Here is a 27,454-nt window from a genome sequence, read left to right on the forward strand (position 1 = left end):
GGAGTTTGAGGTTGCTATGAGTGAGGCTGATGCCACGGCACTCTAGCCCAGGCAACTGAGTGAGACTCTGTCTCAAAAAATAAATAAATAAATAAAATAAAAAAAATTCCAGCATGTGAATCCATTAGGAAGTAATTATGAACATTGGTTCACAATGGATAAATTTGGAATAAAGTGCAGTACTACTTATGATTGTGACTACCTTATGACTATGACAGAAGGATTATTAAGGCTATCTTTTGGTTTTAATAAATTAATATTGAATAAATAGAGTTCTCAATATCTAATAGAGTTGGTTTAAATAAATTCCATAGAGTACTTTTTCTCAGGAGCAGCAGGATGAATCACAGTAAGAGAAAACATGTGGCAAACAGGGTTTCTTACTGCATCTTGCCATTAAAAACTCAACTGCTCTTCTAATTCTAGAAATAACTATTTCATTTAGTCCATGTTGCTGCCACAAATAACTACAAGATGCATTATAAAAGAATAGGAGTTTAATACAAGGGAGAGAACCGAACACTACATTGACATTTCAAACATAACGGTACCAATCACATTCAATTTTTGCATGTTTTTCTAGTTTCTGTGTAAATGTTTGACAATAAAAATAAGAGGAGAAGGAAAGAAGGGAGGGAGGAAAGAAAAATCTGACTTTTTTGCTGCTGTTGTGCAAGCTGGTAGATGGCCTAGCATAGTTGCAGAGAACCATGAAATTTCCTGGAGGTCTTAGGTCAGATTCCCATAGAATTCTCTGGGCGCAAGAAGCACTCAGAAGAGAGCTATTCAAATAAAAGAAAATCTAAATTAAATGTAGGGGCTAGTTTTAGAGAAATTAAAATTTTCCATATTATATTCTACTCATAAGCATTATAAATTAAAAATAGAACAATTAAACTCAATTAAATATAAGCCAGTGTAATTTTTAAAAGATGCTTACTTTATATTTTCTCTAGTTAAGGGAGATAGAAAAGAAAATGAAAGGGAAGCCAATGGGATTATGTTAAAACTCCAAGAGGAAAGGTATTATGTTAACATTGCTTATTTGTACAATAATTTTATGAGTCCTTTAGATTTAAAGAATTATTTTTAAAAAGGAAACAATAGGATTAGGGTTAATAAAATTTGATTTACGAAATTGCTAATCACAGGTGACATTATATGAGTTGTTCAGTTTTGGTATTTTAAAGCATTTTAATACTTAACTAAATTCTGCAAGCCAAAGCCTTGGGAAAATCCTTTCTTTTTCTCATTTTGATGGAGAAGGCTTAACCTTGCCTTCTGTAGATTGGGAAATGTTCTGTTGCTAAAAGTTGGTTTACATAAAGGAGTTACCTCCACCTTGTGGTCTCACAGAGTATTGACTCAGAAAGGCTCATACTGAGCTGGCAACAGAGATGACTATAGCCCAATTCTCCTCGCTCTCCAAGCTGTACCATTAGCTCCCATAAATGAGGTCATATCTCAGTTATAGTGCTGACAGAATTAAGTTTAGAATTAGGGGAAACCCACAGGTTAGAGGTCTCTGTCTCTTAACATTTAAGCGTCTCTTTCAGTGAAACTAAAAACCAAGGCAGAATATATATGCGATCAAGTGGGGGTCAAATATTAGATATCCATAACTTCATCAGAGCTAAGTTGTAAGACAGGATTTAGGCATGGGTTAAGAGAGAAGACAGAGACAGGATCCATAAAAACGACTATGGGTATTTGTTCGTTTGGAAAATCTTGGCTTGTTTGTTGTAGTTACCATTGCTTATCATCGAATCTTAAAGTTATTACTAGGGCAGGAGACCTCTATTGAATGGAATGCAGAAAACAGTGTAACAAAGTATAGAAAGCAGGACATAAGATTTAAGTTGGAAGTTACATTAATATTTTCCCCTGGCCAATAAACACTGATTGCACACCTATGGAGTGCCAGGTGTTATGCCGGGGAGGCAAAGATGTGTAAGAGCTACTGTGGTTCTCCCTACCATGGAGTTGCTGATGGCTACTTCCTTACATTGATTTAAAAAAAAACAATAAGCCTTCTGCAACCACCAGTGCTACAATAGAGGTCTGAACTCTGCCGTGAGCAAACACATATAAACTTTATAATTTTACCTCTCTCTGTGAGTTCCTGATTTGCTTTAATTTATCCATCTTCCCTTTATATTTAGTCTTGCAAAATCAGGAAAAAAAAATCTTTCTTTACAGAATGACTTTAATTATATGTTATATAGTTATTATATTCCTCTACTGTTCTTTTAGTAGAGATATCAAATAAAATGTAATCAAAAGTTCACATTAGTCAGGGACAGATTTTTCTAGTTGTTGCATCATTCAGGCTTGACAGCTGCATTTTGGGAGGGGATGTTGGGAACAGTTTTCTTTAAAGTCAAACTTTTAGTGTAGGGGGCAAACGAAAATTATTCAAATTAATTAATTTACTTTTCTTGTTAATTTACCTTGGAATGAAAACCACTGGGCAAAGATTACTTCGCATTGCTTTTAAATATCTTAGGTATTGATGTTTAGGGTTGGGGATACTTTCAGGTAGCAGAAGGTTAGGAAAATTTCCATCATGTTAGGCTGTGGGTGAATCATCTGCCCTTTGCTTGAGATGATGATACCATCTCTGTCTTCCAAGGCTGTTTGTTATACAAACACTCCTGAAAAAATAATCTGACCAAAGGTTGTCAATGCCTCTGTTCACAAGATATGCAGAAACGTGAGTGACCCAGAGAGATTGTCTCCCCAGAACAACCTCCTATTCCAACTCTCTTATTTTAAGGATGAGGTGACAAGTTCCGAGAGTTAGAGCTCTTGGTGATATATTCCACTGGTGGCTATGTGGGGCTTGTCCAAGAACCCCGTTCTCCCTATGTCTGTTCCACTCATGCTTTCCCAGGCAGCCTTCTTCTTCTCTGGCATTGATTGCCTGGAGTTAGTGAGCTGTCAGAGATGAAATAATTGAACAGAAGGATTTGCTGCATGAGTGAGCAGTAATGACAAAGTGCAAATGTTGGGGGCAGGCCAAGAGAGAACTTGATATGGAGGCAGCAACAAATTCATCATCCGCCTGAGCTGCCTTCCTTCATCCTATTTGGCTTGCAACTATAATGAAATGGACATGGCACCAGGCTTTGATTTAAATTGGATGTGATCTTTGACTTTGTAAGCAAACGGAAAGTTTCTGAAGGTCCTTGCTGTTGTCTATTCTTGCCATTCAGCTACTTAAAGGTAAATTACTACGTATTAATGAAAGAGCATTAATTAATAATTTTGTAGTTAATTTGCTATAGATATTTTTAGTACATTTTAATGGAAAAGTTTTAAAAAATCAATACAAATCTATATAAGCCACCTAAAATCCTTTCTCAAAGTGGGTAATAAATTTAACAAATTACTGAATAAATGGGCCTAAAGACCAAGCACCGAGTAATATCTATAGCAAAGAAAAATGATGGCAAAAATTATGGTGTTCTGTATATAATATTTGCCATTGAGAGGATAAAAATTTGCTAGTTCTGACACTTTAATGGCAACTAAAGAGATCAGAATAAGGAAATATTAATTTTCACTCCTTGTGAAGGAAATGTGCAATTTAGAAATCCAAATGGAGTACCACTTACTTCTGGGTACTAATTAAGGAAAATCTTGCTGAAAACATATCAGTGATAACTGTTGGTACCACTTAATTAATTTTAAAAATTATTTTGTCTCATTTCAGATATACTGGCTTGCCTTTGAGCTTTAGCCAGTTACTAGAGTATACCACCGTGACATTTATGTAAAACATATCTTGAAAATTTCACAAGTCCCCACAAGTGTAAATACAACTAGAGCAATGTTTTTTTTTAATTGGGAGTTATTTTTCCAAAGATTCAACATATTTATTACTCCCTGAGAGTTAATGCATATGTGATCGTGAAATGAGAAGTACAAACTCATCTTCAGTCCTCTAGGTTCAATCTCATCCAAGCCACGGCACAGTTTCAAGCAATTCAAAACCATTTCTTAAAAAATAACAAACCACCGCATCTCATAGATCTTTGGGGTCACTCATAACCAATCAAACTATGACTCTTAAATCTGTGAATGCCAAAGGGTCTGCTGTGTAATAAAAGAGTAGATACACAATGTGTGTGTGTATATTTGGATGGTTAATGTAACCCTCTCTCCCCTCAAGGACAAGGATGCTCTCGTGGAAGAAGAAGTTGAACCCGCCCCAGTCAGGAGGATTCTGAAAGTCAATGCTCCGGAATGGCCCTACATGCTGGTAGGGGCTGTGGGTGCGGCTGTTAACGGGACAGTCACACCCCTGTATGCCTTTTTATTCAGCCGGATTCTCGGGGTAAGCATGAAGTGGACTAACTAGCTTTCTTCTCCTCATACCTTTTGTTTTTATCAGTAGATATTATCATTTTTGATAGGTCAGCTCTTTGTTTTAATGTATTTAGCTCTTTTTCCTCATCTCTAAAGGATGAAAAACTCGCCGAGTCTCCATCACACAGGTCAGAAGGCGAAGCTGAGCACTGTCATTTGGGCTGGCAGGGCCCTGTCATTGCAAATTTAGTGTTAGAAGAGGGCAATTTCCCTGGTGATATATATACAAACCTAATCAAAATGCAAAGCAGGTTCGTTGAATAATACAAAAGGATTTTAGAGCAATTTTGATCTTGCCTAACAGCTGAGGTACAAAGTTTGACTTACATAGCCAGTGTTAGTGTGTGATACATAATTCTTTGCTGATTGCACCATTGAAATAGGCATGTGGAGAGGAAGCAGGAAAAGAAAGAGAGAAGTAAAATAAGGCATGGATAAAGAATAAGCCTATTTCAATTTTTCACTTCCTAGGATTTTTTTATATTTTTCATTTGACTTTATTGCTATAATCTTCATAATAATAACAATGAACATTTACTAGGCACTATCTAAGCACTTTATGTATAATAGTTCATTTAAGTTTCCTAATAACTGCTGAAGGTAGGTACTCTTATTATTCCCACTTTACAAAGCAGCAAGCCAAGGCACAGAGAATTTAGGACAGCAAGTGGTGGAGCTAGGATTCAAATCCAGCCAGTGTAACTGTGGAGCCAAGTTCTAATAAAACCTTGTCATTGCAAATTTAGTTATCAAAACTCGATCATGTTTTCCTAGTTGGAATTCACACACACCTATACACACACAAATAAATCCTGTGAGGTCCACAAGGCAGGAAACCTAGAACCTAGGAAACTTTATTAACTTGTTCAAGGGGACACAGCCATTAGGTGATGGGGCCGGAACTAGAACCCAGGTTTTCTAAAGCCTAGACTAGAGGATTTGCCAGAGCACCACATCGTCAGAGGGTAGTAAGTGATAAAGGTTCTAGTTCCCTCCTCTGCTTCTCTCTGTCTCATCACTTCTCCCATAAAGGAGCCATAAAGATGTCCCCACAGGCATGTACAGAAAGACCTGGATAATCCACAGTTAACATTAAATCCATTGTGCGGGGAGGGCCCCGGCCACCGCTTTAATTTTCACACTGCCACCTTGTGGCAAGTCAGGAAGCGGGTGGATTTCAGGGAGCATTGGAAACACAGGGACCTTTAACTTTGGTTAACTGAACCTCTGGTTATGTGGTGCCACAACCTTTTATGCTAAAAATCTTTTAAATACTTGGTCTCCTAGTAACGACAACATACAAAAATAAAATAAATCTTTTATTCCCTGAGTAGGTCTTACTGTCTGTCTCGCCTGCACACCACACTAGGGACTGGGGAACACGGTGTCAGTTATGCTTTCCCCAGCGCAGTTTCCAGTCTGCGAGGAAGGCAAACGTTAAACAGAAAAATCCACTGATCACTCAACAGATGTTTATTGACCACCTATACTGGGCCAGGCGCTGTTGCTGTGCTGGGGACAGAGAGGAGAACAAGAAAATCCGGGGGGGGCCTGCTCTCACAGAGCTGACGTTCCAGCAGGGAGAGGCTCAGGAAATGCGTCTCCCTGAGCAACGATGCAAGTGTAGCAGGTGTAGGGCTTAGGGTTGAATCTGAAAGAATCCCAGCCTACGTCCCAGAAGTTTGCTTTGTAAAAAACAAATCCAAATCTTCTTTGCTGATTCTCTTTCTCTTTTATAAAAGCAAAGAATATACCCAACTCTGCCCACACCGGGTACACGAGCTGCTGTGCAGAGTCCTGGCTTCCCCGTCAGGAGACTTTGTTTCTGAAACTGGTTCTTCTCTTAATAGTTACTTACCATGCTCTGTGTGCCTGGGTCACACCATGCCACTTCTCTGGGCCTCAGTTTCCTCAATTATAAAACAAAGGATTGACAAAGATGGTCCCTAAGACAGCTTCGAGCTCTAGTGGTCTATGAAATGGCCAAATGAGAAAAAAAAAAACTATGATTCAGGTATAACGTCTGCCCTTTTTGAGCACTCACTCTGTCACTGGCGGTGAGAACATTCTCTGTGATTCTTCTAGTCACAACCAGGAATTCTAGGATGGCCTTAAACCAAGCAACAGAGCTTTTGACTTTTCACAGGACCACAGTAGTGGGATCTAGTTGGTGAAATCCAAAGTTGACTCAGCATCCTTGTTCTCACAGGGCTACATTTGCTAAGAGAATAATGCTAAACAAACCACCGTTTTTTCTCCTGATAAAGAAGATTATTTCTGTTTGTCTCTTAGCGTAATTATCATGGATTCATCAGTACACTCATGATGCTTTCATCTCACAGGGCATAATTATAAGTCTGTTTTTAATTGCTCTGTTTTCATTTTGACATACCTAAAGGGCACCATATTCACATTCGGTGTATTGAAACCATGCTGTGGCAATGGACCCAGCAAATGATTGGGCCCTATTAGGCGCCTGGTTGCTAATCTAGCTAAGCCTCAATATACGTGTAAGGCATGATTTTTCAGCTTCACTTTCCAAGTCTACTTGACTTGGAAAATGTGCCGGGTGTTCCAAGCACAGCAATTTGGATGCAGTACCCTGGGAGAAAGCGTGGACTTGAGAGTCAGCCAGCCCTGGGAGAACCAGGTCTCTGCTGTGTGCTATCTTGTGCGCATTTGGGCAAGTGACTCATCCTCGATGAGACTTCGCTTCCTTATCTGCATTATGGAGCAAGAAAACCTACCTCACTGGGTTGTTCTGAGAATCCTAATTTAAGTTAGAGCAGGTTAATCTGCACATTTGACATCTGGTACTTAGCAAAAGTTTAACGAATGTTAGTTTTCCCCTAAGCAAACTTAACCATTACAAAAATGACAAAGATGTATGCTCAAACTATAGCTCGTCAAAGAACAGAGGAATCTATGGATGGGTAGCCTTTTGGGCTGCATTTCAACACGAACAATGTACAAAGAACTCCCGGAGCACAATTTTGTGAAAAAGGATTACAGATGGATAGATGTCTGATCTCAAACTGGACAGTTGTATGGACTTGAATGTTAACCAAATACTCTTTTTAACACTGAGAAGGTGGGAAACACAAAGAGCCTAAAGAGCTTGCCCAGAAGAAAACCACTGCACCAGAAGCTGAAAAACAGGCATTTCCTTATCCAATAATAACCACTAGCTAAATGAACTTGAGTAAACCACTGTATGTTTTGGGCAAATGGGCAAATCTGCAGTTCTATAGTCCATGGTTATAAAAGGTAGCCTTCGGAAGGAATGGGAATTGTGGTATCACAGTTTGGGATTTCAGAGTATTTGTATAGTGATTTTAAGAACCAAACTGAAATATGGCTTTAAATTCCTGAATGTGTGAATTCTGTAAACTTGGGACTTCTGCTCTGCTGGGAAGAATTACTGTGGTGTCTTATGAGCCCACTTTCACCTGTTTTGAGAACCATGAAGGCCCTAGAAACTCTGTCCTAGAAAGAGTAAAATCTCATTAACCTAGAATGCCTCCCCCTACTTTGGAATTTGTGAAAATTTGAACACATTACTTTTCCTTTACAAAAACTGGAGAAGTATACATTGCTTTCACGGAGATTTATTTGGCACATAGTAGGCACTCAGTAAATATTTATTGAAGAAATGGTTTCCTTTGAGCAACTGTTTGGTGGCACTGTTCTAATTTCTCGAATTAATTCAGAACAATAATTAAGGATTTATTGTACAGCTCTCTAATGCATACTTTCTCCGAACCCTCCCAGTTCCTTTATATCATCTGACTTAGGAAGGTTTTGTTTCACCTAAAATCCATTTCACTGCCCAGCAATGTCACTGGAATATGTTTTTTCATTTTCTTATTGTAACAGCTTAATCCTCAATCAGTTACCTGAGCAAACATCTGTAAGTTCAGAATATATTTATGAGTACAGTTTACTATTCACTATAGACTAAAAAAATCCCACTCACAATTTTCACAGTTTGGGGAGGAAGGTTTTCAGCTTCTGGTGATTACAGCCATGGTCCCCAACCCCTGGGATGGGCGGGGAGTTTAGGAACCAGGCCACACAGTAGGAGGTGAGCCCAGCCAGCAAGGAAGCTTCAACTGTATTTACAGCTGTGAGTTCTGCACTCCCACCCGCCAACCCCTGCCCGTGGAAAAATTGTCTTCCATGAAACTGGTCTCTGGTGCCAAAAAGTTTGGGGACCACTGATGTAGAAACCACCTCAGTCTCAGATGGAAACTTTTTTCTCTCCTACACCAATTGCAGTCAATGCCTTAATAATTCATTTCTTTTTTAAAGATACATATTCTATAAAACTAATAAGAGGCAAATTACCTGAGTCTAAAAATCATCTTTCTTGCATTTATTATTTGAGAAAGACAGAGGTCAACATAATACTTTGAGTTTTGTCCCAGATAACATTCTCAGATTCCGAAGTATCTTCCTTCCTTCTCCCTCTTCTCTTCCTCCCTTCCTTCCTGTCTCCCTCCTTCCCTTCCTTTCTCCATTTCTTCCTTCTCTCTCTGCTTTATTACTTAAAGGATTTGAGTCATTTCATCATCCTTTTTATCTGTGTCAAAGAAGAGCCAACACAATTGCCTAATTCAAGCACAGGAACAAGACAAAAACATCCCCATTGGTTTCCATTCACCAGGTTTCTTTCCCCACAGCATGATCAGCCAAAGTCCATAGTTTACATTAGGGTACACTCTTGGTGCTGTACATTCTATGGATTTGGACAAATGTATAATGACATGTTAAAAGAAATTTCTAAAAAAAAAAAGAAATTTCTGTCAAACATTTGAATTTATTTATTTTTTACTGTTTATAATAATTAAGTTTCTTCCTTGCTTACTATCTTTCCAAGACTTTTTCACTTCCTGATACAGAGGAACAAAGGTCACAGATCAATGGTGTGTGCCTGCTTTTTGTAGCAATGGGCTGTGTGTCCCTCGTCACCCAATTTCTGCAGGTAAGGAATTTTATTTTTCTGTAAGTGATTTAGCTATTTTCTGATTTTTTTTTTCATGTGAAAATATTACTAAAAACTCCTTCTTTATGTTTTAGGGATATGCTTTTGCTAAGTCCGGGGAGCTCCTCACAAAAAGGCTACGTAAATTTGGTTTCAGGGCAATGTTGGGGCAAGACATTGGCTGGTTTGATGACCTCAAAAATAGCCCTGGAGCACTCACAACAAGGCTTGCTGCAGATGCTTCCCAAGTTCAAGGGGTAAGCTATGGGGAGAAACTTGGAGTGTTCTGATAACCACCTACATACTTCCTGTGGAATAGGAACCAGTGGGATTAGGATACCCCTGAGCCACATTTTCTACCATTTTTAATGCTGGTGAATAGCAGCTTAAACACGGCATTTCCTAGGCAGTGGCCAGAATCAGTGTTCTGGCATGCATCAACATCTGTACAGGTTTTGGATTTCTTTCAGGTCTAGCAAGAGAAGAACTTTCCTGAAACTCATTTCTCAGAGTATTTTTAGAACCAGAAGCTCAGATTCCACAAGACTCAATAACCCCCAGAGTGTGGAAGCAAAGATCCCGTGGAAGCCTCCAGGGTGTGATTTGCCTTAGAAAAAGCAAAGCTGTTCTCTGTAAACCCCAGAACCTTCAGCCTTAGTTCAAGGGACTTACACGCATGTATAAGATAAGGCTATGCCTTTATAAAATCAAGCATTGGATTAAAGTGAAGAAAACCAAATTTGCCTCCCAGCACCTCTACACACTTTCATGAGAATGAAAAAAAAAAAAAAAAGAAAGAAAGAAGAAAAGAAAAAGAAAAGAAAGTGTGGTTTTTCAACTAAATCATGGTTTGTGAGGCTCTTGGAAGAAAAACACTTCACCGGATTGATAGAAATGTAGTATAACGTGTCTCAACTCCTAGCTAGTTCAACCAAAAATATCAAAAATGATGTGGCAAAATTTCAATGGAACATGGAATCCTCTCTTTTGGAGGAAAAATCCATATAAATATTTCACTTTCAATCCAGCTAGGCTTTTTGTGTGTGTGCATGTGCTTCCCATAGACTTAGGGCCACACTCTACATATTATTGTGTTGCAGTCTTTCTTTTTTCCCCTAAAAAAATCTAATGTATGCATATTTTCACCATTACATATTATTCTACAATAGATTTTCAATGACTGCATAGTACATCATTTTAAAGTACTTATCATTTCTTAAAGAATTCCCTACTTAGGTTTCTTCCTGTCTTTTTTCTCCTTATATGCAACATATCATTTTATAGCAAGCTTGTCACATCCTTATTTTCTTAGTTCTCAAAATATGATTACTGGATCAAAGTGTTTAAGTGCACCAACTTTTGATCATATCTACTTAGCTGGAACTGAAATGAAGACTCAAAACCAGTGAATACTTCCGATTGGTATAGATAACAATTACCACAGTGGTCCATTCTCTACCTATATTGGGACTGCATCCCATTTGCCCATCTGCTTTGACTAAACAGCTGTGTTTGTGTTAAGGTACCAGGTAACTTTGTATCAAAGAACAGAATAACTTCAATGAGAATCACAGTGGTATCTTGTAACAGTATTGTATCGACTTCAAAAATATAATGATACAGCAAGCATTGATCTTCACTGAATAATAAGTAATATTAACACAAGCCCAATGCCTGGGTATCTTCAATCAAGCCAAATGCATAGTTACTGGACACACGTGCATCCTGCTTAGGGCTGCGTTAATCTCAGACAGGCTGCTCTAGCTCTGATACCCATAAAATGAGATTAGTCAATAAATGAGCTTCTGAAAAGCTGTGAATCAAGTAAGCTTTTATTAATCCAGCCTTCAAATACATTAGGGAAGCTCATCATTTAAAAGAACTTAATTAACCTTTTGAACAAAGAACTTTTATACGACCCAGCAATTCCACTCCTAGGTCTATATCCAAAAGAATTGAAAGCAGGGACATGAACAGATACTCACACACCAATGTTCATAACAGCACCATTCATAATAGCTGAAAGTTGGAAACAACCAAAGTGTTCCCCAACAGATAAATGGATAAAAATATGTGGTATATACATACAATGAAATATTATTCAACCTTAAAAGGAATGAAATTTTGACACATGCTACAACATGGATGAACCTTGAAAACATTGTGCTTAGCAAAATATGCCAGACATAGAGGGACAAATATTGTGTGGTTCTACTTATATTAGGTACCTAGAATGGGCAAATTCATAGACACAGAGAGAATAGAAGTCACCAAGACCTTGGGAGAGGGTGGACGGGGAGGTTATTGTTTAATGGGTACAGAGTTTTTATTGGGAATGATAAAAAAGTTTTGGGTATAGATGGGTACACAACATTGTGAATATTTTTAATGCCATTGATTATATACTTATGAATGGCTAAAGTGATCAAGATTGTTATGTAAATTTTGTCACAATTAAAAAAAGAACCTCTCTCTCTATGATATAAAATAGGCTTTTCACATAATGGTATTTGGTAAAAGAGACTGTATGTCTGAAATGGGTTGACTGCTTTTGGTTTGCAGGCTACCGGCTCTCAGATCGGGATGATAGTCAATTCCTTCGTCAACGTCACTGTGGCCCTGATCATTGCCTTCTTCTTTAGCTGGAAGCTGAGCCTGGTTGTCTTGTGCTTCTTCCCCTTCTTGGCTTTGTCCGGAGCCATGCAGTCCAGAATGTTGACAGGATTTGCCTCTAAAGACAAGCAAGCTATGGAGATAGTGGGACAGGTAATCCTACAGACCTAATTTTCAAAGTGTTTATGTCTGAGCAGCTATCAGACAAACTGGGAAAGATGGGTAGTATAAAGAGACTTAAGGAAGCTGTCAGCCCACAGACATGCACAGTGAGAAACCTTCCACACCCTTTTCATATGTGCCTGGGCCCAAAGCTCTGATGCTCTGAGTTTGAGTGGGCGTGCAGAAATATGGGGTGAACACACAGGGTTGCATGTTCAATTTCCTCTCGAATAGTGATTTGTTTGTCATATTTCCACTTGCAGGGGTAGATAATTCAGTTTTCTGTCTGTGAAGTTTTTTCAGCTTAATGGTTTCCCTGAGTCATGCTGTCTACACAGAGAGGAGCTATTATTTTTGATATCACACACCTTTAATTTTCACACTTTAGAGTCTGCGAGGCTTGGGACAAGAATCATGAACTGTAAGTTGGGTTTCGGATACTCTTAGGTTTTAACTGTGCATTTTTAAAAGTATGTTCTAATTAATATCTGGTCATCAGGGGTTATGAGGGGATGGTGGCATAGATGTTTATCTGGTATGAGAAATCACACACATGCACACATACACACACACACACACATTCTTTTAACAAATTCACTCTACTCTCAGTTTTATCTCTTTTAAGAGAGGGAATATGAACACTGCTCAAGTAGGCAGAAACCAAAAGGCACTACCATAAGTCAGTGGTAGAAAGTAGCCCGCCTTGGCACTTTTGCAGGGTAGGACCCTAATTCAGAAGCGGTGATTATTTACCCTAGAGTGTGGATTGAAACAAATGCAAATGCATAGCATCAACAAAAATAAAATTTTTGTACTTAATTTTGAATATCTTATGTAGTATTTGGTAAGACTAATATTTTAAGAAAATAGAATCTAATATTTTAAATTTTAAATTTATATTATTAAATAATCTGTTGTTTCAGAAGACATCTAAAGAAGCCATGTTATACATTTCAAATGAATTAGCAAAGAAGCTAAAAACTTTCCAGGATAACCTTATGTGCCATTTTTTCCCGTTCTTTCTTCTATCACAAGGGGAAGCAGCAAAGCCATGCTGTGTTAGAATTAAGTGGAACTTGAATTTAACTGAAAAATTGTCTCATGGTCCAGTTGGGTTGATCTCCAGCAACCTCTCTGTATTCCCAGATGATGCCGCCATCTCTGATTTGTACCTGCCATTTGCACGAGATACAATCCATGTAGCCATTCAAATGTCATGAAAGGAGTTATTTCTGCCCTTTTATTCCTAAGACTCATTTTCATTCTTCAGATTGCAAGTGAAGCCCTCAGTAATATCCGTGCTATTGCTGGAATTGGGAAGGAGAGGTGGTTCATTGAAGCATTTGAGACTGAGCTGGAGAAGCCATTCAAGACAGCCATTCAGAAAGCGAAGGTTTATGGATTGTGCTTTGCCTTTTCCCAAAGTGTAGTGTTTATTGCTAATTCTGCTTCCTACAGATATGGAGGTTACTTAGTCCTCAACGAGGGGCTCCATTTCAGCTATGTGTTCAGGTGAGGAAGATCTGGCCAAGATCATAAAATATCAACACTCCAGGAAGGAATATCCTGGTTCTATCAGTTAGCTTTTCTGCTGCTTAACAAACTATCCCAAACTTGGTGTCTTAAAACAGCTGGGATTAATTATTTCTCAAGATTCTGTGGGTTGTCGGGTGGTTCTTCCAGCCCAGGCTGTCTCCCTCAGGCATCCTTCTGAGTGTCCTTCTGTCTCTGTGTGATCCCTCTTCACTTTATGGTCTCAGAGTTCCAAGTGCAACGAGAGGGCAAGCCCCGGTATGCAAGCACCTCTCAAGGTTCTCCGTGCATCACAGTTTCTAATACAGGGGAATTATGCTCCTTTCTTATAGCCAGAGCCTGCTTTTCTAAGAAGATTATCTCTGAGTCCAGTTTCTCACATTTCCAGAAGTGAGAGCCTGAGGATTCCCGGGGACAGGGTGCACATTCTAAATCTTTGCATATTTAAAGCTACTAACCCAAATCAGAAAACACAGACTGTTGACTTGCTATTGTTTAGTTTATGTAAGGTTTTAAAAGAATTATTTGCCAACATGTCAAAATTAGGAGACTACAGAAAATTCCCAGTTTCTGGCTTCATCTTGAAAACTTGGAAGGTCATCTTCTACCATTTCTATTTTATTTCAAGTACTTTTCATTCCCTTAAGCTTTGGACTGGGCTTCTGGAGATGTTTGGATTTGCAACTCTGGCCTAAAACAATTCCTGCTTATAAACTGAGCATTATGACACCCAAAGACACACTCCCTGCCCCAATCCCCACCCAGGTAGACCCTCTGCACATGGTCCAGCAGGTCACAGCTTTGGGGGCTACTCCTCACATCATAGTCTGTACAGCAGCAAAGCTGTTGCTCATATTTATCAGTCACTCATTTGTTCATTCATTCATTCATTCATTCAAGACATGTTGAATATAGTTAAAGGCTAAGACATGTAGAAGGATACAGGCCGTTGCATCTTTCTCATGCTGTTTGAAGCATGAATTATATGCATGCTTGGCACAGAATGTATGCTCATTTCACCAATTGTTATCTTTCACACACCTATTACAGATTCAAAACATGTTAGAATTGTAAGAAAATCAACCCAATCTGGTGCTCTTTCAGGTTCCCTCCTTTTTATTTTAATTTTTGGAAGTCTTTTTCTTTTTTCTTTCCTTTGGTCAATTTTTTTAAAAAAGAGGCTATTGTGATTGAATCAGGGTTTGGAGTTCTGAGTGCCCCCTTATTCAGTCCTCCCCTCGCCTCTCTTTCATAGAAGACAGTTTGAGCACTGCTAATCTTGCCAATGCCACCACCTATTCCCAGACAAGTCTGAAGTGACTTGCTTGAGGCTACTCGGCCCTTTCCTGGCAGAACTGGAGCTAGAGCCCCAAACTCCTGCTTCTTCGTCCGTCACACCAACCGCATCACAGCGCTTTCCTCTTGTGTGTCTATCTGATTGCAGGGTGATCTCTGCAGTCGTGCTGAGTGCGACAGCTCTTGGAAGAGCCTCCTCTTACACCCCAAGTTATGCCAAGGCTAAAATAGCAGCTGCACACCTTTTTCAACTGCTGGACCGACGACCCCCAATCAGTGTATATAGTAGTGCTGGTGAAAAATGGGTAAGTATTGATTGTGCTTATGTGTGTGTGTGTGCAGAACAGCCATTAGGGATTATCAAACATTACCTCTTAGCTTCTAAATTCCTGCAGTATATAGATTCATTCATATGAGCTCAGAAGGGACAGACAGTAGATTTATAAATGTAAAGGAATGAAATAAATTAGCATTAAAAATTATTCCTAAAGCTGGCATTTGAGTAAGGCAATGATATCCAATGAATGCTAAATTCTATATAATATCGTTCTGGAAGGAATGAAGCCTGTTGTATTTTGAGACCTCTCAACCACCATGTTTTCTATTGACATTCTGGTATAGAATGTAGAAAAACCAGCTCTTCCTGTCCAATGGTATTGATTTGATTCATGTTCATCTGGCTTCAAGTTTTAGCTCATATGGATGCCCAGAAAATTTAATTTGATCTCAACAAGATAACTTTTCTTCTAATGGATAGTCCCCAGAGGTGTTGTTTCATCTTCCCTGCCTATTTTTGAAAACCTCAGTATGTTCAAGAGAGCAAAACAAAACCTAAACATTAGTTAAGCCAAATTAAATTCTGAAATCTTTTTAAATTGATCCAATGACCTGTTTCTCCTTCAGCTCAATAAAAGTAAAGTCCCTGTGTGGTCTGTTAAACGTCTATCCATTTCTAGAGTTTATAATTTCCGTAGTTTTAAGCACACTAAAGTATAATGGAAAATATTCACCTTTGCAGTACAGACCTCAAGGAACCTTCTCTCTAGGTCATTCTAAGTGAAATGTTATTATTTTGAGTCTTTGGGGGAACAGAGCTGTAGGGTTCGGACAGTTACCAGCTTCTGTGAGGTAATAGTATCTTCCAGGTGTTCTCTTCTATTCAGAATGTCAAGTAATGGATGACAAGGAAATCCCATTAGGTTAGAGTGGGAATGAGAGGGATCAAATGTCTTCTATTTCACTGCTCAAGCTTCCCTTTGTACTACACCTGCTATTATAGAATAGGGAATGGAACGTCCTTTCATTAAGTTGCTGTCTCTATACTTTGCACTTTGGCAGCATAGTTTGAAGGTGTCTCAAGCAGGGATCTTAAACTCAGATTTAGGTGCATTTTTAATATTCTAAGCTCCAGTAAGAACATGTGTAATTTCAATCCTCCCATTCACAGGACAACTTCCAGGGGAAGATTGATTTCGTTGACTGTAAATTTACATATCCTTCTCGACCTGATGTGCAAGTTCTGAATGGTCTTTCAGTGTCGGTTAGTCCAGGGCAGACACTGGCACTTGTTGGAAGCAGTGGATGTGGCAAAAGCACCAGTATTCAGCTGTTGGAACGTTTCTATGATCCTGATCAAGGGAAGGTGGTAAGCAGTGCACACGCTTTTGAGAATGTTGCTCTCTGCAGAATATCTCCAACCCCTAACAGTGGTCTTCAAGATTGTGCTTTGGCAGACTCACTGTAAAGTGCTTGCCTTGACACTTTATCCCTGTGCATATTTTCCAGTTCCAGTCATTTGATGGTTGACCTGACTCTACCCCACAGTTTCTAACATCATAGTTTTCCAGTTCCAGATGGCCTGCTGATCAGTTAGGCAAAGAAAACTGGGTACACACAGTGCAAAGCTGGAGATGAGTGTATTTCATAGAAGCATTCGTTTACCCGTAAATGGAGCAGAAAGTGCAGACTAATCAGGAAACTAATGACTGGGAATGGAAAAAGTGGGGGTGATAAGGGACGCAATGACAAATGAGCAAGAAAGGGGACTTAGCATGAAAAAGTCTGAGATAGTCCTTGTTCAAGAAGCTTAATTCTAAATAATCAAAGGAACTCAAATTGATAGCCATGCACCACAAAGATTTGGCAAGGATATTTGAAAAATTGGTGAATTACTTTTTTGCTTATTTTTCACAGCATTTCTTTCTCTTCTCTTCCTTTCTTCTTTCTTCCAAAGTAATATATGCAGAGGATTATAAAGTCAAATAGCAAAGAAAGGTTTGTATAATAATAAAAAGCAACTCTCTGCTCTACCCTTCCACCTCATCCTGCCTTTCTCTGCTCAAAGACAACTATTTTTAACCACTTGATATTTTTTGATCTCCCAGTGATAACTTTTATGTCTTTAAACAATATGCTTATGTTGCTGTTTCACAATTTAACAAATTTAGACTCTGCTGACTTATTCTCAAGAGATAGAAATTTAGCTTATCTTCACCACTCCCTCCTTTTACCCACATCCTCCCAATGTACTTGTATCATTTTTTTAGCCCCTCTATTTGTAAATTTAACTGATACACTTCTGTTGCTTTTCCACCACCTATATAAAATGTATCTTGAATTCTTTCTTTCTAAAATGAAAATTCTCACAATCCTACCTCTTTTTCACCTCTTACTCCCTCCTTTTCCTTCTCAAGTCCTAACTGCACTTTTATATTATCAAGAATATAAAATGCTTGCATTCTATTTTTAAGGCTGATTTTCTTTCCTGCTTTCACTCTAGTTGATTCTTAAAGTTGGCAATCAATTAACAGCTTTCGTTATGATTATGTAAACGTTGTTCATCCTAAAGTCAAATAGTGAGGTACATTAGCATTACATTTGCTTTCTTGTTTTTCTAAAAGGCATTCTTTTTTTTCCTGTGTTCTCTGCCTTTATAAAAATCTTTAAGTTCTTCCAATATCTCCATCCTGCCATCTATTCCCTCATTTTTGTCACTGCCTGGATTAATTGCGACCATTGCCTGTTGAGCAGTTGTCATCCTGTGAGTTCCTTGCAATGTTTTCTTGAGTTAGATCCATTTATTTCCTCATTCCTGTACATTCCTCTTTCTTGGTTTTCAACCTGCTTTTGTTGAAGCACACCCACAAGTAGTTTTCTAAGAAATAGTTTAGAGATATGGATCCGAAAATGTTTTATTTTGCTCCATATTTGAATCATTGTTTAATATTTAGAAAATGGCCTTTCTGGTTTCCCTGAATAGTATAATCTTCAGTGCAATGAGGATAGATAACATTATAAAGAGAAATGCCGAGAGAACTTGAAAGAGGCAACTAAAGATTCCCTTTCATAAACCAAAGCAAGGAAACAAGCAAACTTATTCTTCCTGGCAGAATCCAGGAAGTTATAAAAATGAAGAGTGAGAGTTGATTACCTGTGATTTATAATCGCTTCTGTTATTAATTTTAAGAGTAAAGATTTTAATTCGTTTGGGAGTATTTGGTGATTGGTGAACCTAGAATGCACATTGCACCAGGGGTCTAATCTCTGTAAGAGAGAGGGTTCACTTTTCCAAAATGTCATCTTTATCATGTCAATCACCCAGGTAGATTGCAAACTATATGAGACTCAGGAACCTGAATCCTTCCTGTTTGACCTTGCCAACATTAACACTCTATAGTATATTTCTCTGACTGTGCCCAGTGAATGTTCTGGGCACAGGTAGAAAGCAAGGCCCGTGAGGAAATCATTATGATTCCTTGCACTTCATAGGCACACTATATTTTGTTATATCATTGTAGAACATTTCTATAATACAAACATTTTTAAGCAAACGGCTCCAGTATTAATTATTAAATTGTGCTGTGCAGACTTAAGTACTATGGAGAATGAACAAAGCAAGATAAGTGAGGGCTAATTGTTATTGAGGAACACCTTGTAGTTTTTCTGGTAGTGTTTGCTTTTTCTTTTGCTGATAAATTATCTAAAATATAATCTGTTCCTGCCATTTAACATAATCTTTCTCTGAAATCAAAGGGCCACTTTATAGTAGTATTTTAGATACACTGTATCTTTACTATTCTAGGACTCTTACGTGAACCAGCTCAAATGGTAGCTATTTGAGTACCTGAACTTAACTGCCTAACTAGATTGGGTTTCTAGGAGACAGAGATTATGCTCTTTTTTTGAGACAGTGTCTCACTCTATTGCCTGGGGTAGAGTGCAGTGGTGTCATCATAGCTCACTGCAACCTTACACTCCTGGACTCAAGTGATCCTTCTGCGTCAGCCTTCTGAGTATCTGGGACTACAGGCACGTGCCATGACACCCAACACCTGGCTAATTTTTCTATTCTTAGTGGAGATGGGGTCTCGCTCTTGCTCAGGCTGGTCTCGAACTCCTGAGCTCGAGCAATCCTCCTGCCTCAGCCTCCCAGAGTGCTAGGATTACAAGCGTGAGCCAACGCACCTGGTCTATGCTTTCTTTCTGTAGCAGACACAGTTAGCTTGGTGCTTTTGTGGCAGGTGATTCAATATATGTTTGGAGATTGGACTAAGTGAATAAATACATTCCTTTTTAAAATTTGATGCTATTATCTCAGTTATTCAGAGAACGGTGTTAGTAAAATCAAAGAAACAGGCTTGTCTGTTACATTATACAATAGTTTCACATAGAAAAATCCTTTTCCTAACTCATGGAGTCTCAAAATTGAGCAACTCTGCATATTTGTGGAGTATGCTGCATTCAAAGCAAACGGGGAAATTTTTTCTTGACCAAATACTGTCCTGAGTTTCTTTCTCATTTTTCCAGCTGTAGAGCTAGAGTTTGGGAAACAAACAAAATCATAGTCTGATCAGCGTTAACTTCAACACCACTCCCGTCAGACATGAGCTCCAGCGGTCAAAGCAACATAATTTATTGCCTGGAGCCCTGGGATTGCTGTCTGTTAAGCAAACAAAATGTCCTGCATAACTCTTAACTCTAGAATATGAACTTTTCTCACGGCAGGAATTCTAAAACTCAATGCCCTTTGTTGTCACCTGTCTTGGCAGATGATAGATGGGCATGACAGCAAAAAAGTAAACATCCAGTTCCTCCGCTCCAACATCGGGATTGTTTCCCAGGAACCAGTGCTGTTTGCCTGCAGCATAATGGACAACATCAAGTACGGTGACAACACCAAAGAAATTTCCATGGAAAGAGTCATAGCAGCTGCAAAGCAGGCCCAGCTGCATGACTTTGTCATGTCCCTCCCAGAGGTGAGTACCAACTCACAGCCAGCCATTCCCTACAGGAGACAGGGATGGACAGAGGTAGAATCACCAACAAGGACAGGTTGAGCATCCCCAATGCAAAAACCTGAAATCCAAAATGCTCCAAAATTCGAAACTTTCTGAGTGCTGACGTGATGCCAGAGTAGAAAATTCCACATCTGACTTCATGTGACAAGTTGCAGTCAAAACACAGCCAAAACTGTTTCATACACAAAATTATTAAACATGTTGTATAAAATTACCTTCAGGCTATGTGTATAAGGTGTACATAAAACATAAATGAATTTTATGCTTAGACTTGGGTCCCACCCCAATATATCTCATTATGTATATGTAATATTCCAAAATCTGAAAAAATATGAAATCCAAAACACTTCTGGTCCCACGCATTTCAGATAAGGGATACTCAACCTGTATTATGATTGTGGTTCAAGAAGAATGTCAAAGGCAACACAATTGATTTCCCAGTACTCCAGGATTTTAGGCAAAGTAAATGTCCTTCATCAACATACATTTTAGTTTTGGAAAGCATTATCTCATCCAACTCTTAGTGGTTGATTATAAGGAAAATTAAAACATGGAAACCAAATTGTAGGAGCCAACTATTACCTTTGACCTCTCCATTTCCTTTTTTTTTTTTTTAATGCCACTGGGGAAATTATCTTTCTTTATAAGTGAAATTTTGTGGTGTTTGTGGGGGGCTTTTTTGTTTGCTTTTTTCACAAAGTCTCTTAAATGTTAGGCTCTTGGCCCGGTTTTTACCTGGGTGGTCCAATCTGTACACAGGTGCAAATTATTATTTGCAGCATCCAGAGTTGAAAAGTAAAGGTGTGAGTCTCCTGGAAGGTTCATTTATTCCACAAATATCTATTGAACACCTACTCATTTTGTGCAGGCACTGATTGGCGTTGGTTTACTGACTCTTTCTCATACAGACTTGTCCATGACACCCTTCCCTGAGCATTTTGTCTCCACGAGGACTAAGTATGTTGTCATTGGTCTCACCTGGCTTAGTCGAGCATTTGGCAGGAGGCAAGGGATGCAGAGGAAGGAGACAGATCTTGTTGTGGAAGATAGGGGGAGAGTGCCGGCCACAGGCAGGGGCCCAGAAGCTAGACACCGCTGGGTTGAGATTTTACTCTCACTGCTTGCTACTTGTTTGTCTTTGTACCATTTTCTTACCTCTCTGTGCCTAAGTGTTGTAATCTGAAAAATACAGATATATGGTTTCTGTGAATATTAAATGGTAATGTGGCTAGAATAGTTAGCACAGTACCTGATGCACAGTAAATACTCCATGAATGTTAATTTTTATGTAGCCATGCCAAGCATCTAGCTAGAGATATTCCTTCCTAATTTCATCTAAAACGCACAATAAGTCTCCAAACTCATTATCAATATTGTATTTTTCAGATGAATTTGCAGCTCAAAGAAATTTAAATAGTTTTTTCATGATCACAGAGCTAATAAACAGCAAAGTAGAGATTCTAACCAAGGCTTGTGTTCCAACATGATGCCTCCCCAATAAAGGAATGGACCAGAAGATCTCTCAAAAGCCATTTCCATTCCTGGGATTATTCCACCTTGCAAGGATTTTTGAGATCAGAGTTTGTAAATGAGGAAGTCTCAAGTCAAGAAGGATCTCATACATGTGATTTTACCTAAACCTAGGGAGAAGGAGATTGGAAATAAAAACCTAAAAGAAATACAGACATAGGGAATAAAGTTCCTTGTCTCCCAGCACCAAAAGTCACAAATTTCATTTTTTTTTTTTATTCCTTAGTGGATTTGACATCCTTTACAGGAGGACTCATTCACTATTCCCAAGTTCAACAAACAACAAATAATTTAAACTCACATAGGAGTCATTGATGTGGGCGCCATAGAACATGAGAGCAGTGACTGTTTCTAGTTCTCATACTAACCATACTTTTTCCAGAAATATGAAACTAATGTTGGGTCCCAGGGGTCTCAACTCTCTCGAGGGGAGAAACAGCGCATTGCTATTGCTCGGGCCATCGTGAGAGAGCCTAAAATCTTGCTACTGGATGAAGCCACTTCTGCCTTAGACACAGAAAGTGAAAAGGTATGTGTTGATTTTCTAAAGTCTTAGATCATTATAAATGAGTCTTTTGGTGTAAGTTTTGTCCTTATAAAATGGCACTATTTTCAATTTTCTGATTCATTAACAGTAGAAATTGGCAATACTTTGTGGAACCAAAAGACAATAATCTGAGGACAGTGATTTAGCATAAGATTGCTTCAAATTAAAAAAGCTTAACTTTAAAATTAGAATTGTTTTTAAGATTCTTTAGGCTAAGTGACATTTCTTTGAAGGCAAATAATTGGCTTTCTTAAATAAAGTAGAGGTTCGTCTGTTCGGCATTACATATTTTGTAGTTCTAAAGGTATGTGACAGAAAAGGTAGGCCACGTACAACACAAAGAAAGAGGTGATAGCTGATGTGTGGTTTGGACGAAAGAAGATGCAACTGAGAAAAACACAATTATGAAATTTTAAATTCCTAATTAACATCTTAAAAATCAGGATTCCATTTTGGAGAGAGCTAATATGTCCTCAATGAAGAACAGTATCAGGAATGACCGTTTGACTGCTACCCTCCATTGTTTGCTTGGGTTCATTTGAGTAAACTAGACCATCACTAAGTAACTGTAAAATTGCATAGTGATTTTGTAGTTTGCTTCCTTCTTGCTTCATTGAAATTTCTCAGCCTGTGTACTGCTGCTGAAATAATTGATGCATTGCATTCAGTGAATGCTTGCTTAATCCTCTCTTAGGTCAAGCCTGGGGGTTTACCCCCAAGTATAGGGTTGCTACTCAGGTGGCATTAACTGAACTCTTGGGACAGTGGCCTGGGGAACATCATACGTCTTTGCCTCAACTTTCCATCTTCTTTTTGCAGACGGTGCAGGTTGCTCTAGACAAAGCCAGAGAGGGTCGGACCTGCATTGTCATTGCCCATCGCTTGTCCACCATCCAGAATGCGGATGTGATCGCTGTCATGGCCCAGGGGGTGGTGATTGAAAAGGGGACCCACGAAGAACTGATGGCCCAGAAGGGTGCCTACTACAAACTATTCACCACAGGAGCCCCCATCAGCTGACCCGGCCCAAGAACTTCACACATAGACGACGCACCAATTGCAGGAGTGCTGGGGTGGTTGTTTCTTTAGAGAGGAATGTCAATACTTTACTTTTACAGACATTGTCATACATTGGGATCCAAGCTAATTTCTAATGACCTTCAATAATAATTCCGTTTTAGATGTCTATATAGAAGATGAAAGAAACGAGGGTGAGTGTGAGTGAAAATCCAATGTCAAGCGGCTGCTCAGCCATCACCTGGTGTTTCTCTGTGCAGGAGCCGGTCCCAATTACTACGTAAGAAGTCACGTAATGTGAGAAGTTTTGAACTCCTCAAGGGCAGAGACTGTCTTTGGCATTGCTGGACCCTCAACGTGCACAGAGGCTGGTCTATAACAAGTGCTCAACTAATGTTTGTTTAACCAAGGTCAAATGTGAGAAGAACAGGACTTAAGACCAGCTGGATTTCATAACCAAAGTTTTCTTGCACTTGCAAGCAGATTCATTCATCCTTAGGGCCAAGGCTAGGGAAAGGAGGACTCTGACACTGGATGCTCTCAGGCTGAGTGAGGTAGGAGGGATAAGTTTAATATTAGCCAGGCCTGGCCAGTTAGGGGTGTTGACTGAAGCTGTAGATTCAGGGTGCAGTGCGTGGGTGGTGAAGTCACCATCGCTGAATCTGCTGGTGTGGCTGGAGTGGAGGACTCTGTCCCCGGCCTAGTATTCCTCATCACCTCCCTCCATACTGGTTGCTATTGTTTATTTCCTGGAAATCCTATTCATGAAATGAAAATAGTGTATTTTACTTTGCTATAGCTTCATAAGGTGTTATACAAAAAAGCCAGTTAAATATGGCAGAAAAACACACATGTTTATCCCTTCTCACTCAAAACACTACTGTATGACATTAAGAGAATTAAATAAGGCATGAATCTACAAGAATAAAGAAAACAAAATGATGCCAACAACAAGATTTTGGGAGCCAGAAAGCAAATGGACAACTGACAATGGATTTAGAAGATGAGAAAAAACAAAAAATGTAATTTGTGAGTCAGGGGAAGCCCAGGAACATCCTGTTTTGTAGCATAGACCCTTAGAAAAATCTCAGGATGTAAAGACTTTTGGGAAGACAGAAGAATGGGCTGAAGGCCTATGTAGAAACAGGTACACAGCCCCCTCTGCAGCAGGATGCTGCCCTTCCCCAGTCCCAGCAGAAGACTGGATACTCCCTCTCTGGGGAAGCTCACAGACAGGCTTGGATTTAAGGACACAGGTTGCAGTTGAAAGGGTGGTTCACATACAAAAGACAAGGGGATTGAACATAAAGCTATATGTGAACAGAAAAACTCCTAGCACCCCTCCTCTTATGGGAGATTGAAGAATCATTCTCTGGGGAAACTGGCCAATCTAAGATAGAAGACCTGTGACTCTGATGCTAGGCATTCTCCAAAGAAAATTTTCCAGCCAGATCGCCCTACTGTGAAGCCCACTTGCCAAGAACAGGCATCCACCCGCTCAGAGCTTCCCTGGGCTTCCCAGTGTCTCCCCCTTGCATGGGAATGGACTGCCAAGGATCACCAGACACCCAGCAAATATTTTAACATATAAAGCAAAAGCAACAACAGTAGAACACCCAGGAGGGAGGAAATTAGAAGTAACCGAGCCAATGCAAAGATTAGGAAAACACTCAAGGAGTGGAAGTAAATTTAGTCAACCAGAAAAGAGAAGATGTTTCCATCTATTTAAATAAAAACAGAAGTCCATAAAAATGAATATACAAAAAAAAATAAATAAACATACGAAAAGGAGCTCTTGATAGCAGAAATGAAAAAACTCAATGGCAGGATTGCATGGTTCCCATTCAGTTGTCCACCCATCCAACGTCTTTTCCCTACTCTGTCTTCCTCCCAAGCCCCACTCTACGTAGATGTCTTTTCTTCGCTTGGCCAACAAATGAAATTCTGCCTATGAATTAAGCCTGAGCTGTGGTATGTGGAGGTGTAATATTTATGTCTGTTTTCCAGTGTTTCCTGGTAAATAACTGCAAAGATGAATTAGGAGGTTAACTGATTAGGCCAGAATTGTTGATGGTTTCCACATGAGGAGGCAGAGGGTGGAGGAATGCACTCTAGTTAAGCTGTGAAAAATGGCAATGGCAAGTAAGTTGCAAACTAAGTATGCCTGCTAGAAGGAATTAAGCTTTGCATTAAACACATGCTGATCCTCTAATTTTGAGGAAAGAAGATTAAAATCCATTGTGTAGGTTCGCATTTCCAAGAGGGAGAACATGAGCTCTGTGCTGGGAGGTTGCTAGTTTCCTGGAATGGAATTTGTGGGATGTGAAAAAGGAATGAATATGAGTAATTTTTGCAAATAATTTACTTGGAAGTTATTGATAAGAGGGAAAAGAGCTACTAGAGGGGGCTTGAAATTGGGAAAACAATTGCTTTCTGAGGCTCAGTGACAAGGGAGATCACAACTTCAAAAATGAATAGATAAATAAAGTTGCATGTTTATGTTACAAGACCAGAATGTAACCATGTCTTCGTTTTTATCCTGCATCCTCTGTCACTAACAAAGGTTTGGTCTCTGCCATTTGACATTATTATTTCTCAGATGACTCGGATTGGCTTGATCTGTTCTGTTCCACACTTATTGCAAGTCTTTCTGTAATTTCCTTATGTTTTCAGAATGTGTGAACTCTCCCTATCAGCCCAGTTAATAAAAGTTTATAGGAAAAAAAGAAGGATTAGGTGACAAAGTTGGGGAAATCTCTCCGAAGGCAAAACAAAAAGATAAAGATGAAAAGTAGAAAAAAAGAAAAAATTTAAGGTAATGATACAGGTACTATAATAATTAACTAATAGTCATTCCAGAGAGTTCAGAAAAAAACTGAGGGAAGAAATTATTAATGAAATAGTCCAAGAACGTTTCCTGGAAAGTGATTACCAAGCAATGAATGTAATAAATAAAAATCCTATTTGGGCACATTATTATGAAATTTTAGAACACTGGGGGAAAAGAAGCTACTAAAATTTTTGAGGAGAAAGGAAGGGACATGTTTTTTGTCTTTGTAATTTTTTTTTAATTTTTGTTTTTTTAGAGACAGGGTCTTGCTCTGTTGCCCAGGCTGGAGTGCAGTGGCCTCATCATAGCTCACTGCAGCCTCAAACTCCTGGGCTCATGTGATCCTCTTGCCTCAGCCTCCTGAGTCACTGGGACCACAGGTGTGAGCCACCTCTCCCAGCACCGGGAACATATTACACATGATAAATGTGGAATTATAATGACGTAGGACCTCCTGCCAATAAAACTAGAGCCAGAAAACATAAAGATTTGCCTTCAAAATTCTAAGGGGAAATCATTCTGTATCCAACAAAGTATTCTCAAGAATGAGAGAAATTTAAAGAAATTCTCAGTTGTGCAAGGTCTCAAAATTTTTACTCTCCATTCATCTTTTCTCAGGAGGCCACAAAAGGAGAGTTTTCCTAAAATAAGAGAGTAAAGAAAGAACCAGGAAGGTATGGAACATAGGAACAGGTGATCTAACTCAGGAATGAGTGGATGGGACTTGCCGGGATGATTAGGAAGGGAGAGCCCAGGATAACATGGTACCACAGCCTCAGTGAGCAGCCAGCCCAACCTGAAGCAGGGAAATGGGTTCTGGGTGGGATGAGGGATGTCCCCCAGAAAAAAGGATGCTGCTAGACTGCCTGATGGGTTTGAATGTTAAGAGGAGACATAACTCCTTCTTATGAGAGTCTGGGGTAAAATTAACAATAGGTAACAGAAAACAGAGGGAGAGGAGAAAGAGAGAGACAGAGATTATTAGCTAATAGCTCTGGGGAAAAAGAAAAATTATACAAGAAGGAAATGTATTTACATTACACTGCATGATTCACCTGACAATGTTATTTACAAAGTCATATCAATGTAAATGCTTAATACTGATCAAAACCAAAATTACAGAAATGTTATGGAAGGTAGGAGAAAATACATGGAGTAGATCAAGGACGGGATAGGATATGGGTGTAAAAGAATTAGATACTCATAGTCCTGATATTTCATGATGGAAACTAAATAGTTAAAATATTAAACAAACAGCAACAAAAACATTGTTT

At 39.0% G+C, this 27,454-nt stretch overlaps 1 protein-coding gene across 1 annotated transcript in view; it reads left to right on the forward strand.

The window, feature by feature from the left end:
• Nucleotides 1-26,036, forward strand: part of ABCB11 (ATP binding cassette subfamily B member 11) — an 86,928-nt gene extending 60,892 nt beyond the window's left edge. Inside the window, exons 19-28 of the mRNA XM_045559211.1 lie at nucleotides 4,175-4,339; nucleotides 9,251-9,355; nucleotides 9,451-9,612; nucleotides 11,918-12,121; nucleotides 13,401-13,642; nucleotides 15,108-15,264; nucleotides 16,407-16,604; nucleotides 20,008-20,214; nucleotides 22,169-22,315; nucleotides 23,153-26,036. Of these exons, the coding sequence (XP_045415167.1) occupies nucleotides 4,175-4,339; nucleotides 9,251-9,355; nucleotides 9,451-9,612; nucleotides 11,918-12,121; nucleotides 13,401-13,642; nucleotides 15,108-15,264; nucleotides 16,407-16,604; nucleotides 20,008-20,214; nucleotides 22,169-22,315; nucleotides 23,153-23,353 (1,788 nt within the window). The 3' untranslated portion in view covers nucleotides 23,354-26,036. The remainder of the gene's footprint in view (nucleotides 1-4,174; nucleotides 4,340-9,250; nucleotides 9,356-9,450; nucleotides 9,613-11,917; nucleotides 12,122-13,400; nucleotides 13,643-15,107; nucleotides 15,265-16,406; nucleotides 16,605-20,007; nucleotides 20,215-22,168; nucleotides 22,316-23,152) is intronic.
• The last annotated feature ends 1,418 nt before the right edge of the window (nucleotides 26,037-27,454 follow it).

The sequence above is a fragment of the Lemur catta genome, chromosome 8, assembly GCF_020740605.2.
Source record: "Lemur catta isolate mLemCat1 chromosome 8, mLemCat1.pri, whole genome shotgun sequence".
Taxonomy (NCBI): Eukaryota; Metazoa; Chordata; class Mammalia; order Primates; family Lemuridae; genus Lemur; species Lemur catta.